The sequence below is a fragment of the Eumetopias jubatus genome, unplaced genomic scaffold (assembly GCF_037043125.1).
Source record: "Eumetopias jubatus isolate StellerSeaLion01/CBP00866 unplaced genomic scaffold, mEumJub1_p1.0 scaffold_16, whole genome shotgun sequence".
In the NCBI taxonomy this organism is placed as follows: Eukaryota; Metazoa; Chordata; class Mammalia; order Carnivora; family Otariidae; genus Eumetopias; species Eumetopias jubatus.
In genome coordinates, this window is record NW_028274822.1 from 22182249 (window position 1) to 22199500 (window position 17252).

The 17252-nt window shown below is 35.4% G+C and overlaps 1 protein-coding gene across 1 annotated transcript in view; it reads right to left on the minus strand.

Annotated features, from left to right (window-relative positions):
- DCC (DCC netrin 1 receptor) overlaps positions 1-17252 on the minus strand; it is a 750254-nt gene that overhangs the window by 583602 nt on the left and 149400 nt on the right. The window contains exons 4-5 of the mRNA XM_088019394.1: positions 10865-11015; positions 9306-9442 (exon numbers count right to left, since the gene is read on the minus strand). Coding sequence (XP_087875520.1) covers positions 9306-9442; positions 10865-11015 — 288 coding nt within the window. The remainder of the gene's footprint in view (positions 1-9305; positions 9443-10864; positions 11016-17252) is intronic.

The following is a 17252-nucleotide window of genomic DNA, read 5'->3' on the forward strand; positions in this document are numbered from 1 at the left end:
TCCCATCACGAATTCATCTAGTATTTCCACAGACAGTATAACTGCAATTGTCATACCAAATCATTTTACACTAACAGCCCGGACATACCATCTTTCTTCTTCTAATATATACATGCATTCAACAGAATCTCCAAAACATTAGTTTGGATAGAACTTTTGCATACTGGGAGCCTGGGTGGCTCAGTTGGTTAAGCGACTGCCTTTAGCTCAGGTCATGATCCCGGAGTCCCTGGATCGAGTCCCATATCTGCCTCTCTGCTCAGTGGGGAGTCTGCTTCTCCCTCTGACCCTCTGTCCTTTCAGGCTCTCTCTCACTCTCCCTCTCTCTCTCAAATAAATAAATAAATAAATAAGAACTTTTGCATACTCTTACGATGGCTGTGATTTCAGGTGAGAAAAGTAATTATAATAAGAAATCAACATAGTTATAGGAAGGAACAGCAAATAGATAATTTTGATTTTTTAAATTTAATTCTGTCTTATATTATGCATTTTTATCATAATTTAGGATCATACCCCTACATGAAAAAAAAAAACTCTTAACTAATTTCATTATGATCCATTTGGCAATTACCCTGTGAAAGATAATCAATATAAACTTACCTAAGGCACTGTTTTTATGGCTATGACCATTAAATGCATATGGGTGAGGGGGGGTCACTGCTAATAAAGGGCAATTATAGAGAGACATGAAATTTAAGGACTGCTACTTGGGAGAAGCAGTGATGTAGTAAATTCAGGAGAACTCCATTCAAAGAGTTACACATTGTAGTAGAGGTGTTAAGTATTATCTTTATTAATATATTTTATGATAACTATTTTCTGTATATAGCTAAGAACCTAAGCCAAAAACCCAACATCGGTGATCCAACAGCAAATTTGTAAAGGGGGCAAGTGAATACCTTAATGGAGGTGGATGTGCCAGTTACTCTCCAAACAAATGGATGGGTCAGGTTCCCTACCTGACCCATTATACATGTTCATAAAGTAGCAACACATCCAATATGTTTCAGGAAAAAACACAAAAAATGATAAAACTAAAGCATATGCAAAAAAATAAAAGGACACAAAGCCTTATCAATTTTTAATTATCATATTTCCTTCCATTAGTAGACACATCTGAGAGTTGATGGAATGTGAACAGCTGCATGCTTATTGTAGTAAATTGAATTTATAGAGCATATCTAAGAATTGAGTTAAAAAACAGAAAACATATTTTCTTCATAGTGAATGATATATTTATTATTAAAATTGGGACAGATCATCCAAAATTGTAGGACCTAAAATGTTAGTAACACCTTATCTTTATAAATTACTAAATAAGAAGATGATGATACTAAAGAGAAAAATAAACAAGGAGACATTTAGATCTTCAAACTACACATAACCTAGTATATAAACAGAGAAATGGCTTTTGATTCATTGCTCTGGTAAGAGGGACATATTTTTCACACTCTTGGAAATTTGAGATTGTCAGTATTAACAATATGTAAGAAATGTTGGTAATATACTTCTTTGTTGTAGCTTATGTCTCTATAAAACTAATCAAGAATCTTTTGAACAGTATAATGCACCATACAGCTACTCTTTCTGTGGTTATATTCATCTGCTCTGGCTGCTATAACAAAATATCACCACAGACTTGGTGGCTTAGGCAACATAAACCTATTTTTTCACAGTTATGGAGTCTGGAAGTTTTTTTTGTTTGTTTGTTTGTTTGTTTGTTTTTTTGAGTCTGGAAGTTTAAGATGAAGGTAGCAGCAGGGTTGATTTCTGGTGAGACATCTCTCCTTGGCTTGGAGATGATGCCTTCTTTCTATGTCCCCACATACACCATTTTCTGCATGTTTGCACTGAGAGAGAGAATGCTCAGATGCCTCTTCCTCTTCTTATAAAGATGCCATTCCTATTAGATTAGGGCCCCATTCTTAGGATTTCTTTGAACCTTAATTACCTCAATTAAAGGTCCTATCTCCAAATACAGTCACATTGGTAGTGATAAGGCTTCAATGTATGAATTTGGGGGAAAACTATTCAGTCCATAACAATGTTCTATAAAAACACATGAGTCTCCATAAAGAGCTTATAAAATATTTTGATAGAAAGCTAGATAACTTATATACAATGTACATGTAATTGTATTTCTTATGTTTAAAATTCAGATGAGCCAGAGAACAAATCAAGGCTTTGAGTGGCCAAGACTAACAAGACATGGCATCTGTTTTTGCTCACAATCTGGCTGGGAAGAAAGCATGGATGGCAGGCTATAGAGACACAGAGGAAGCTAAAAAAGTATAAAATGCTTCACAAATTTGGATGCCATCCTTGTGCCACAAACCTAATATTTGTCTATGTTTCTTAAGCTTACTGCCAAAAATTTTTCTGTGCATCATTAGGACATCATTATATGATTCTTCCAAGATTCATGAGAATAATGGAGGGACCAGTTGTTGCTTTATAAATGTTATAGGTGAGTAAAACTGGGTATGGAGAGGGTACATAGGATGTTTTAATATTTGTGGCATTTTGTTTTGTTTTTGCTTAATTTTTATAACTATGCTTTAGGCTTCTGCTGAAGTCTAGAAGAGCATCTTATATTTCTTTCTTTCCCACAGCACCCAAAGCCATGCCTCTTTTTCTAGAAGCCTTCTCTCCCAAATTTTACACCTAAGCAATCATCAAGCCCTACGAGGAAGTAATTATCATTCTTTACAAATGAAGGGATTGAGGATTAGTGAGTTAAATAGTTGGCAAAGATGAAAGAGCTAGTAAGCCACAATCCAAAAACCAAACCAATGTCTTTCCATTGCCCTTAAGATAAAAACCTGACAACATGAGCAAACCATTCAGGATTTATACCACTTTTCCAGTTCCCTATCAGTTTCCCATTGGACCCATAATCTTCAACCACATGGGATGACTTCCCGTTCCCAATCCCTTGCTTATCCCAAACCTTTGCCCACTTCCTTCCTTTCCCAGAATCTCTCTCCTCACCCCTCCTCCCAACCCCTGCCTCCCTTCCTTCATCTTCCTTGAACTGTTTATTCGGGGCTCCTTACCTCCCTCTTTCCCAACTTTTTTTTGGCTCTTCTATTTCTTGTCTGTTTACCTAACTAGTCTCTGAAGTCAAGACTTGTGCCATATGCATCTTTCTATGCCCAAAGAGTGCCTGGCCGAGTACAAAAGATGCACTCAAGTGCCAGCTGCTGTGTCAGCACAGCTGCTATGGATCGGTTGTGTATCTGGGCCTAGAAACCATACTTGATTAACTCAGTGTAACCCAGCCATCTTTTTTATTATTCTTAAGCATTTTCAGAAGAAATTGAGCTACCGATGGGACTTTCCTGTCCCATTGTGTTACAAAATGATAGTTTTTAACAGGGGTTTTTAATTTCTTCTATAAATCTTAATCTGCTGTCTTCTTAACTTGCTTTTAAGATGATTTTTCTAAAACTTTCTGAATAGATGGGTCTATTATCTATTTGCAGAATCAGTACATTATGTAATGGTTGAGGTAACCATATGCATTTAAAAGAATATGGGAAGGCATTGTGAACAGAAATTTTCTTAGAAATAGGAAATATATGTGTATTATACATGGATATGGTCTGTATATGCATGTATGTATACAGGTACATATATGTATACGTGCATGCATATATATTATAGACATGAAAATATAATTTAATATTCTGAATCCACTGCCATTGGGCTTAAAGAACATTATCTGTGTGAGCTGGATATGCTCTAGGCCAGGAGAGAGCCATTCTGAACACACTGCAAGAGGGTGACCCATGGATCCCTGTCCCTTTTTTTTAAGATTTTATTTATTTTTGACAGAGAGAGAGAGAGAGAGAGAGAGAGAGAGCACAAGCAGGGGAAGCAGCAGGCAGAGGAAGAGGGAGAAGCAGGCTTTCCGTGGAGCAGGGAGCCCGATGCGGGGCTGGATCCCAGGACCCCGGGATCATGACCTGAGCCGAAGGCAGACGCTTAACTGTCTGAGTCACCCAGGCGCCCCTGTGGATCCCTGTCCCTTAAGGAGAAGTCTCAGGCAGGCAAAACACCTGCCTCAAAGGACTTCTTTTTAGAGGTGTTTTCTTGGGAGAAATATAAACTCAAACACCACATGAAGTGAAATGTGCTACTCATGGGAGCGGGAGAAAAAGATATGGAGAACTCTTAGATTTTGTTAAAGGTTTTCAATTATCTGCAAAGTACAGACCTAGCAGATTTATTTGTGTCTACAAAGCCAGACTGTACCAATTCTAGCCAACATTTCTCTAGACAGTTGATAAGGCAAATAATTGAGAAAACCTACACACTAAGGTAAATTTTTAATAGTATATTATTTATATTGCTGCAGACTGCTTTTTTTTAAAATTTCAAAAATGGACATAACTAAAATTTTATTTAGGAATGCATGTAATGTGATAAAGCTATAAAGAAAAGTAAGGACAGGTAAACACAAACTTCAGGATAATGGTTACCTCTGGGGTGGAGAGGGAAGGGGATGAGTTTGGGGAGGAGCACACAGGGTTATGTTCTGTTTCTTAAACTGGACGGGGGTACATGGCTTCTCATTTTATTATTGAAACTGTAAATATATACACTTTAAGATAGAATGTATTTTATAGTTTAAAAACTTTTAAAAATCAGAACCTTCCACCTAATCTGCCCAAAACTTTAGTTGATTTGACCTATTTAATTTTTTTATTTTTTTAATTATTTTTTTATTATTAAATTCAATTAGCCAACATATAGTACATCATTAGGTTTGGATGTAGTGTTCAACGATTCATTAGTTGTGTATAACACCCAATGCTCATCAGACTGCTTTTAAAAAAATTCTAGAATCTAGAAAGTTCAAAACTGTTTTCATTTTGTCACCAACGTTAGACCTAATGGCTTCTCATCAAGAGTGAACTTTCCACCCATCTCTTGTGTGTGCATGGGCAATGTTAAGAGTTTGTCCAAGGGCATCTGGGTGGCTCAGATGGTTAAGCGTCTGCCTTCGGCTCAGGTCATGATCCCAGGGTCCTGGGATCGAGTCCCGCATCAGGCTCCCTGCTCCTTGGGAGCCTGCTTCTCCCTCTGCTTCTCTCTCTCCCTCTGTCTCTCATGAATAAATAAATAAAATCTTTAAAAAAAAAAAGAGTTTGTCCAAGGTTGGGCACTTCCTTGGTTAAAGATCAAATTTTTTTTTTTAACTATGCATTTATGCATTGATCCAGACATCAGACCGGTCTAGACCTAAGGCAGGAGCCAATCTCCTGAATGTTTATTAAAGGCAGTTATAATTTCTGAGCCAAAAAGCTGGTTATTTGGAAAATAATAATGATCAGAATATCATTCTTTAGTTTAAACTTTTTAAAAAAAAGTTTAAAAACATCATCATGGCATGTGTGATTTAAACAGAATGTAAGCTGGCAACAGTATTCAGAAAACCTCCTTCTGCAACCCCCTTTTCAGCTTTTCTTCCTGCCAACACTTCTTTAGGTTCTATCTTTCATGAGAGCAAAGACTATCAACTCTTCATATCTTCACAGAGTTCATGTTAACATGCAAAATAGAGGAAAAAAAAAACTACTCTGAAGGCAGGCAATTGATTAGGGCAATTGATTGTATGAATTTGTATTAATACTACAAGCCCTTTGAAGCCAGCCTTTAAACCTTTTGTAGCCTTCCCAGAACCTAGTGCAGTACATATACTCAAATACATCCACCAGTACTATATTGATGAATATTTTAAGAGATCAGAAACATTAACATAAATGGTTATGATTAGGAACACACCTATTTATTTCCTTATAGTTCATGTACTTTAGACAAGTTTTCCTTAATCTTGTCTATTACAGATTTCCCCAAGAAGTTTAACTATTATGGAACTCTCAATATTCACTTTATAGTGTAAATGCTTTAAATTATATTTAATGTTCATTAACTCTGAAACTCATAAGGAAGACCACAGAATTTCTCTTGTGGTATATAAAATGGTATCATACTTGAAAAGTCTGTTAGTTCCTGCAGGTTCACATTCAAAGCCAGTCTAAGTGTAAGGATGGACCAAGAAAGGCAAAACAAAAGTCTGATAAAATGCGTGATTAAAACTTATGAGCACAAGCTTGGATTTCTTGTGGAATTTTATCTTATGAAGAATCTACGTTATGGTTAAATTCTTAAAACTAATGAAAAGTATTTGAATAACACTGGTAATGAAGTTCTTTTTTCCCCATCTTTTTTTTAAATTTAATTAATTAATTTGTTTATTTATTTGAGAGACAGAGAGAGAACTCACAAGTGGGGGGGAGGGGTAGAGGGAGAGGGAGAAGCAGGTTCCCCGCTGAGCAGGGAGCCCAACGTGGGACTCGATCCCAGGACCCTGGGATCATGACCTGAGCAAAAGGCAGACACTTAACCAACTGAGCCACCCAGGTGCCCCCCATCCCATCTTTAAAGAAAAAGTAATAACTTACATTTTCCATATAAACCCAGTCCTGCAGGATGAGCTTAACTTTACATTAGAATAGTCAAAGAATATATCAAAGATTTTATTATAGCAACATTCATTTTAAAGCCTGGGTAGAATACTTAAAACAGTATTATGATCATTTCCTGAATTAAATCATACCTTTTATAATAGTTACAGATCATACTAGGTATGTGGAAGATCTTTAAAATGTATACCCAGTTACCAAGAGAATTAAATAAAAAAGAACCAAGACATAAACACAACTTGATCTATATTTTTAAATTAATAATTCTTCTAATTTACACATTCAACATATAATCTAAAATGAAATTTTTGGAAATAGGGTCATTCATTTATAATGAAAATGTGAATCTAACAGCAACAAAGCCAGCAGCTATATGAAAAAATACTTGGTATCCTATACAAAATATAAAATAAAAACAGAAAACCAGAAATAACAAAATACATACACACAGATCCTATACAGAATAGTTACTATTCTTCCTATATTAATAGTTCCTGCAAATCAACAAAATAAAGATAAATATTTTAATAAATGTATAAAGGTCAAAAAGATTGACAGCTAACTCACAAAATATAAAATGCAAATGTCCAGTAAAACTATAAAAATAAATCTAAATTTAGTAAGGGTGAAAATTAGAACAAAGAGAGTCCATTTTATAAAATTGTTAGGCAAATATTGGTAGAGAGAAATGTATTCTTTTTTTTTTTATTACTCATTTATTTAAGAGAGAGAGGGCACGAGTGGAGGGGAGAGGCAGAGAGAGAGGGAGAGGCAGAGGGAGAAGCAGACTCCCTACCTAGCAGGGAGCCCAATGCAGGGCTGGATCCCAAGACCCTGGGATCGTGACCTGAGCCAAAAGCAGATGCTTAACCCACTGAACCACCCAGGTGCTCTGAGAGAAATGTATTCTTTTGGAGACAGGCAATTCTTGCACTGCTGGTGTGAGTATAAACATTGTTGTGATACTTTTCCTTAGCATATAAGCAAATAAATGACAAAGATACAGAATAATCATCTCAGTGCTTTTGTTGTTTGTGTGTGCTTTTTTTTTTTAAGAGTTTATTTATTTATTTGACAGAGAGGGGCACAGCGAGAAAGGGAACACAAGCAGGGGGAGTGGGAGAGGGAGAAGCAGACTCCTGCTGAGCAAGGAGCCCGACGCAGGGCTCGATCCCAGACCCCTGGGATCGTGACCTGAGCCGAAGGCAGATGCTTAATGACTGAGCCACCCAGGTGCCCGTGTGTGCTTTTTTTAAATAGAATTTGGAAACAAGACAATGCTCAACAATAAAGAACTGGAGAACATATACATGCTCACAGGACACACAGAAGAAGATGCTATGGATGTCAATATATGTGCATATATGGATATTCCTACATATATTTCTTGGCTAAGTTACTCAGGAATCATAATTTATGTACAATTGGCTTAGATATCAATGAAGCATCATGTGTCCAAATATTGTGTATTGATATAAAATTTGACCTCATATATTTGCAATTAGAAGTTTACCCATGATCACTATAAATTCTAGGTAATTCTATAACTGCATTTGCCTTATGATCAGTAGTATATATTATAAAATAATTTCTGTATAGTTATTCTGTGTTGCTGTCCTTTGATGTTATAAATGTAAAAGTTCTTTGTTTCACCAAAAACTTTCATATAAAATGACTATATTAAATTGCTGCCATCTTAAAGACAAGCTATTTTAGTTAGAATAATGCTACCTCTAAAACCAAAGAATTCAAGTCCTTTTTCTATTCTTAGTTTAATATTTATGGTTTGATCAAAGAACAAACTACTCCTTTGCCTCACCCATCACATACATTATTACCCTATCTGAAGATGAAAGCATTTTCTGAATAAACTTTAAAGCCAAAAAGTAAAATGGATAGCATAATACTATTATGGTACAGGTTAGCAGATATAATCAGCATACCATACCTTTTCATTTCTACTGAATAATTTTTAAAGCGCCTATGATTTTTCCTGTACTCTTTACAAGGTAAAAAGACTTATTCCAGAGGGAAAAATCCAAAGACTGGTAAACAATTTTTTGTTGTTGCTGTTACAGGAAAAAGCAATTGGAATTCAAATGGTAAAGCACTTTCTCCAAATTACGTGATTCAAATGAAACTGACTAAAAAAAAAATCTGGCGTAGATGATAAAATATGTGTTTGAGTACCTACCACATATAATAATTATTAATTTACAAAGATACACGGGGACCCTGTCTTTCTGAATAATATGTACCATCCAACCCCCCTTAAATTTTTAAAATTAGATTCTTTCTATGTGTTTTCCTTAGATATATTTGATTTTATTGGTTCACCCTCCACATAACATCTACAGTATTTCCATATTAACAAAACAGTCTTACCAAGACATTTGAATTTAATGTCAGGAACCCTGTCATCTCAAATGATATCTGACTTTTCCACTCAAGCGCATATTATTTATACAATTTCTCTCATTCATGCCTATTGGAATCTCTCATTTGTTATTTAACTCATTTGCTGTTTAACACGTTTGTTAAATAATAATTTTTCATAGATTTCAGTTGTATCATTGGAATAATTAGCCCAAAGAGTGCTGCGTCTAGATTTCAGTCAATGAACAAGTATTCAAACACTGCTTTTAACCCTTTGCAATTAATCAAAGTAAAGTAAGGACATGTATGGAATATTGGGACTTCACAATTTCATACTAATAAACACAGGACGCAATTCAGGGATAAGCGTTTAAAGTGTCACGGTCGTGTATTTTGAAAAGGACAGTGTAAACTAATCTCGAGCCATTGACTTACCCAAGACTGTGAGCTCTGCAGAGGCACTAATATTCTCATTTTTATATGTAACAATGCAGGTGTAAGTTCCACTATCATCATCTGTCACATTGGAGATAAGCAAGTTGCTTCCACCCAATAAGGAATACTTTTTGGACCTGTAAGACACAGGCATATATAATTAGAGAGTAGATTAATGTACGGATACATATGTGTATACCAGGCAAGGTACTCAGAGGTTGAAATAAACTCCACAAAAGATCAAATTATAAAATTAGAAAAAAACCTCTATTTTGGGGGCCTAGGTAACATCACATTTATTGATCAAAAATTCACTCAAGATAAACCACTCCCACTGGAAGGCTATGTGCAGTGATCAAAGAAATTAAATAGATTAAACTTGGGACCAAGCTTAGTACTGAAAAGAAACTTCCAGATAATCTGGTGCAATTCTCTCATTTTGGATTTGAGGACCACAAGCTCCAGAGAAGTGATTCCCCATAGTGGAAGTCAATGTCTTGTGTCCTGACATCTGATTTAGTACAAAGCCACACTTCATACTGTACCAAGAATGTCTGGCTAATTCAGAGAACATGTTTTGACATGCTATAGCTGCAACCAGATTTCTCACATGTTTTAATATTCTCAGAAGTATTGTGACATCATACCATATAGTGTTGTTATATAAATATAGAGGGGAGATGAAATTTAAAGATTTAAGTTATTGTCTGTGAACCTATCTCATCACAGAAAACAAATGTGTTAAAAAGGAGTACACCAGACCTCCAAGTCAATGAAATTAATTTCTTAAGTGAAATCCATTTAATCAAAATGTTTCAGGCTAAGTGTTCCATTCTATTAAGACTTTACTTTCTAACTATGCCTTAATATGAACGTCTAATAATTCAAAGCCAGCCATGTTCTTTTGCCTTATCTTAAATAATTGTTATATCTGGAGTGTGAAAGATATAACTGCAGCTGAAAAAATTGCACAGACCCTATAATGACATGCTGTATATTACAATTCAGAAAACTTTAATTTCCTGGGGCGCCTGGGTGGCTCAGTCAGTTAAGCATCTGCCTTCAGCTCAAGTCATGATCCCAGGGTCCTGGGATCGAGCCCCACATCGGGTTCTCTGCTCATTGGGGAGCATGCTTCACCCTCTCCCTCTGCCTGCCACCCTGACTACTTGTGTTCTCTCTCTCTGTCAAATAAATAAATAAAATCTTTAAAAAATAAAAAAGAAAACTTTAATTTCTTAATAAATATTTCACTCTCTATACCACTTCCTTAGGATGAGATCCTCCAAAGTATCTTTGCTGAATAGTTTTTGGACAGGGCATTTTCAACAGCAATGCTGGCTTTCTAAATTTCTTTTCTGACTTGATCTCATAGATTTTGACTCTGTTCCCCATCTCTTTATTGCATTGGGTAAATGTCTTTCGTATATTGTATAATGTCAAGGAATGCAGGGGAAAAATCAATTATCATCAAGAATTAGTATTTCTAGGTACCTATATCAAATTAGAGAAAGGGAAACAGTGACACACACTTCACAAAAGTCTTCAATTTGTGATACCTGAGTTGGATGACTTCTTCTCCCCGTAACCAGGTAAAACTCGGGGCAGGATAGCCAGAAACACAACACTCCAGAATGGCATCTTTTCCTTCAATGGCTACCACATTGGACGGTCTTTGCAGAAAATATAGCTGCCTGTGCAGCCCTGGGTCTGTGGAAAGAAAACACAGGATCACATCTTTTTGAAAAACACTGTAAAGATAAATTATGTAGCTTGAACCATTTTTTTCCCAAACAAGACACTGATAGAGAAGAAGAAAAACTGGAAAGTTACGAGTGAAACTTATAAACTAGACTCCTAAATGGTTTTTCCACCCCTAGTTTCTAAGATCATGATAGAATATTCTTAGCTGTTGATGACATCATGGTATAAGGCAACAGACAGAAGCTTGAACTGACAAGCACTCGTGTGGGCTGCAGGACTTGTGGACTTCTCATTAGAGAACAAGACAATATGACAAGTAATTTCTCTAAACATTATCTCCTGTAATTTTCTGATATGTTCAATTTGTCTGCCATGAATATCTATTCAACTTCCTTCTGCTTTGTCTATTGCTTCAGTGGCTGTTAGAACTGTGTTAAATAACAACATACAAGTATTGAGAAGGTAGAATGTAGAAGGTACTGAAAAAAAGTATCTGCTGTCTTCAAAAATAGACCTTACACTAAATTTTCTTTTGTGTAATAGTAACTTAGGCTGTTTCTAAGCCTTCTGTTTATTTTTAATTTTTAACAACATTCCAAAGAGTTTGTCCCTAGAGCTGAGACTATGTAGATGAAGAGCTCCTGTATAATCCTACCTCACTCAATGCATTTTCTAGTTCTATAGAACCAACATTATTCATTTTACTTCTTTCTTTCTTTCTTTCTTCTTTCTTTCTTTCTTTCTTTCTTTCTTTCTTTCTTTCTTTCTTTCTTTCTTTCTTTCTTTCTTTCTTTCTCTCTCTCTCTCTTTCTCTCTTTCTCTCTTTCTCTCTTTCTTTCTTTTTCTTTCACAGAGAAAGAGAGAACAAGCGAGGGAAGGGGGCAGGAGGAAGAGAGAAAATCCCAAGTAGGCTCCATGCCCAGAGCAGAGCCCGACACGGGTCTCCATCTCAGGATCCTGAGATCAAGACCAGAGCCGAAATCAAGAGTTGGATGCTTAACTGACTAAGCCACCCAGGTGCCCCAACATTATTCATTTTTACTAGCAGGTAACTAAAACAGTGTCTTTTCAACCTAAAGACTCATTCCATTCACCTTAGAACTCATTTGTTCCAAAGTTGCTAAAATTGTATCAGGTGGAATAAGCAAAAAGAATTATAAAGTCCTGGTGCAATGTCAAGAGAAAACTCTGTGAGAGTTAAGGGCTTCTCTTCCACCCCCCATATATATTTCACTCTGAAAGCCTGGGACACACCAACAGCAGTCTATGGTTAGGATATCCCAGCCATGGTGATACCCTCTGACCCGCTTGCTCACTAAACTTTTATCACTCAAAGTTCATTTAAGATAAGATGCTATATTTCCACATCCCTATTAAAATCTGCATCCCTCTAGGAAGGTTTAATTTGTCTATTTTCAACTTAATGCATTAAATCGAATTAACATGTAACCTGCCATTTTTTCAAATGCAAAGCACAATTTTGAAGCAAAGGAAATGAGGCCATGAAATCTTAAAAACTAGTATTAGGGTGGATGGAGAACAGCCAAGGAAAATTAGATCCAACTGTGTCATAGTGTGAGCCATAGAGGAGCAGAGAGGAAGTGAGGTAGGAGATCTGGGACGCATTTTAACACTGCTGTCAATCTTCTTTGGCCTGACCCAACTCCACACAGCTAGACCCTAGATTAATAAAAAAATACCAATTCTCCTGTTAATGGTTGGAATGGTAATTGTCATCTAAAGTACTTTGTGTGGAGAAAGACAAATTCACACTTTCTCAGTCTTCTCACGTCTCTTCCTGGTTGTTACAGCAGCAAAAATAAATAGTCTTTGCAATGAAAATATTGAAAGAATTTTTGAAATGTGTTAATCCTTATTGTCCTTAAATGTCTCAAAACTTTTAAAAAAAATTGCTGGTGGTAGGTGTCATTTCCCTTTTTGAAAGTGACTTTTCACATCAAATGAGAACAGTTTGAAGGATAATGTTGCTTAACAATAAATTTCCTGAAATGGACAGTTCCCAAAATGTACATTTACAAATAGCTATCTTCATAACAGGGTCTTATCTATCTGAATGCTTTACTTCTTTACTTTCACCACCTGTTCCTCAGCAGAAATGTTTCAATTGCATATATTGCATAATACTATACTACTTACAGTATATACTACACTATTTATAGCATATACTCTACTATATGTACACACACACACACACACACACACACACACACTATAATAATATCCTCCACAGCATCAAGTAAGATCTACTTAATATGATCTTATGGCTAAAAGGAAATTAACCTGGTGCCTATGTGCAATACTATATATTTATCCATAAAAGGTCCAATAATTCAACTCAACAATTACACTTTTTTTATTAGGAAACAAAATCAACCAACACAAAATGATTTTGCTTATTTTTTAATTTTAATTTACTAAAAAAATTGAAGATTAGGGAGTTTCCATAGACCAGGTCCCCATCCCCTGACATTGTTTCCCCTATTATTAACAACTTACATGAAAGTGGGACATTTGTTACAATTAATTCAGTGATATTGATACATTATTATAAACTAAAGTCAATAGTATACATTAGGTTCACTCTTTGTGTTGTATAGTTGCATGGGTTTGGAAAAATGCATAATGTCATGTGTTCAGCATTACAGTATCATATAGTTTCACCACCCTTAAAATCCCCTAAGATTTACCTATTCATCACTCACCTACCACACCTAACTCAAACCCTAGGAAATTATTGGTTCCTCTACTATTTCTATAGTTGCACCTTTTCCTATAGTTGGAAATATAGGATATTCCTATAGAATATCCTACAGTTGGAATTATACAGTTTATAGTCTTCTGATAATTGATTTATCTCACTTAGTAATATGCATTTAGGGTCCCTCTATGTCTTTGGGGGGTTCCATTGTTCATTTGCTCTTCTTGCTGGATAGTATTCCCTTATATGGATGTACCACAGTTTGTTTATCCATTCACCTGTGGAAGGATACCTTGATTGCTTGGTAATTATGAACAAATCTGCTATAAATGTCCATGTGCAGGTTTTTGTCTGGTCATAACTTTTCAACTCAATTGGATAAGTACCTTGAAGAGTGATTGCTATACTGTATGGTAAAACTATTAACCTTTGTAAGAAACTCCCAAACTGTCTTCCAAAGTACCTCTGCAATTTTGCATTCCTAAGAGCAATAAATATCCTGTTACTCCTCATCCTCCTAAGCATTTGGTATGGTCATTTTTTTGGATTTTAGCCATTTTAATATGTGCCTAGCATTATAATTGTTCTAACTAGCAATTCCACAATGACATATAATCTTGAGCATATTTCATATGCTTGGTTTCCATCTTTTAGATCCTTTTCAACAAGGTGTCTATTCAGATATTTGCCTATTTTTTAATTGATTTGTTTGTTTTCTTATCATTGAGTTTCTGGTGCTTATATATTTTAGATACAGTTCCTTTATCAGATGTGTGTTTTGCAAATATTTTCTGTCTGTGGTTTGTTTTTACTTTCTTTTAACATTGTCTTATAGAGCAAAAATTATTAATATCACAACTTGAAAATTTTTCCCTTCATGGACTATTTTATAGGTCTAAAATTTCATTGTCAAACCTAAGCTCACCTAGATTTTCTCCTCTGTTATCTTCTAGAAGTTTTTATAGTTTTATGTTTTACATTTAGGTCAATGATCTATTTTGAGTCAATTTTTTTTAGAAAAAGGTATAAGGTCTGTGACTAGAGGTTTGTTTGTTTGTTTGGTAGGTTGGGTTTTGTGGGGGTTTTTTTGCATATGAATGTCCAAATGTTCCAGCACCATTTGTTGAAAAGACTATGCTTTCTCCATTGACTTGATTTTGTTCCTTTGTGAAAGATCAGTTGACTGTTTGTGTGGGTCTATTTCTGGGTGCTCTATTTTGTTCCATCGATCTGTTTGCCTATTATTTTGCCAATATCACACCATCTTGACTATTTAGCTTTATAATGAGTTTTGATGTCAGGCAGTGTGCATCCTCTGACTTTCTTCTTTGGTATTGTTCTCACTATTCTAGGTCTCCTGTCTTTCCATAAAAACTTTTAAATCAATTTACGAAGATACACAAAATAACTTTAACTCGCTGGGATTTTGTCTTCATCTTAAAATATCAGTAGTTCAGGCATCACTGGGCTCATATTGCCACAGAATAACCATCTGCTATTACTTTTTTAGACAGAGCATATATATTCCAGATGACTTCAATCTCTGCCTGGCCCATTTCAGTTATGTTTATAATCTCTGTAGCTTCATTGGAGACATTAGTGTTTGTGACCTGATGACAGGTATAAAAATGTCAGCTATTGCCAGAGAAATTTGGTTTTATTTCTCCAAAGATAATTCTCTATAAATATATAACCTCATAAATTCTAAGATTATGGAAGTTCCCAAAAAAAGCTAATAGAAATTTTCTTTAATAGTAAGTAGTTCGTATGTTTCACAACATTGTGATGGATTAAATATGATCACAAACTGTTCGAGTTCCTCCAATCCAGAATGGAGGGTCTAGTTCCCCATGATTTAAATCTTGCCTGGCCCTGTGTTGTGCTTTGACCAATAGATTATGGTGTGGGTCATACTGTATGAGCTCTGGAGTCAAGGCCTCAAGAGGTCTTATGGTTTCTGCCATGACTCTTTCTGAGACTAGCATCTTAGTCTAGCTACCTGAAGAAGGCACATGGAGGATAACTGAGTCCCCCAAGCCAAAAACCAGCACCAACTGACAGACATGTGATTGAGGCCATCATGAACCTTCCACTTCAGCCAAATATACACACGGGAGCCAAAGTAAAACCAGCAAAGGAACTGCTGAGATACACTGCAGGATTATAAGAGATAATAAATTATTTCAAGTCACTAAATTTTACAGTGACTTACAGTTATGTAGCAATAAATATTTGTCTTATTTTTCTTCCTTAAAATGTGATTTTTTAAAAGAGGAGTGTCAAAAAGTAGATTTATGTTTTAAAAGAGGGAGGATGGAGATACAATTGCCAAGGTTATCTTTGTGTGACAGAATCATGAGTGGTTTTTATTTACATCTTCGGATTTTTCTCTATTTTCAAAGGTTTTTATAAGAACACATATTTTTAGAGTAGAGATTTGTGTTAAATTCTAGTGTTGCAAAGGTGGAGGATAATTATACAAGGAACAAACAAATTATAAAAGTCAATGATTAAAACACAAGGCATATATTTAAAAACAGATGAAAGGTTTCTCTCTAGGCTCTAAAAATGGTATAGGTGGAAAAGCCCTGGAAAGAGTAAACTTGAAATTTTAGGTCATGACTTTTGTTGACTAAATTGATTTTAATGGGACTATGATGGAATTAGGAAATATCCATAAAGATAGTTTTTGTTCTTGCTATATGGGCATTGACTATTCAGATCCAAATGAAATTGTTCAGCTAACAGGCTGAACATGGCAATTTTTTCCAGTTAATTAATGAGTATGATTTCATCACAGGAAATGGCATCAGATTACCAGTTTGTAATACTGGATTTCATAAACTGGGTGGTAGGTACACAAATGGTCATTTTATGTTTATTCTTTGAACTGCACATATGTTGCATATGCTTTTATGTATGTGCTGTATGTTTTAAAATAAAAACGAGAGGAAAATGAAAGCGTAGACTCGAGAAAACATATTTGGCAATAGCTTTAAAATCAAACCAGCAAAAATGGATTGTTTTTCCTCTGTCATTTTATTAAAAACCAAAAAAAAAAAATAAGCAGACTTCTTTCATATGATGCTCATGGAAGTGAATACAAAAAATTATGCAAACAATTTTTCTAAGTTGATAACAAGCAGTCTGATTTGCTTAGACTAAGAACCAGTTTAGCTTCTTCCTGTTGGGGAATATCGGTATGATTCTCCATCTGACCTGATCTCATTGTCATCCTGGTGGCAAAAGAGTTAATCTCCTCAGAGAGCAAGAGGGTAGTATGTAACTAGAGGAAAAAGAGTCCTTACAGGGATACTGATCTCTGACATACACAGATTGCATTTCAAGTGTAAAAACACCTTATGGCAACATGCTGCCTTTGTTTATGCTTTCCTCCCTGCCTTCCTTCCTTCATTCCTTCCTCCCTCCCTTTCTAATTTTTTAAATGGAAAATTTGGCCTATTTAGCTTAATCTGTTATCTGAGTTGGAAAGGACTAATCTACAATCACTAGGAAAATGAATC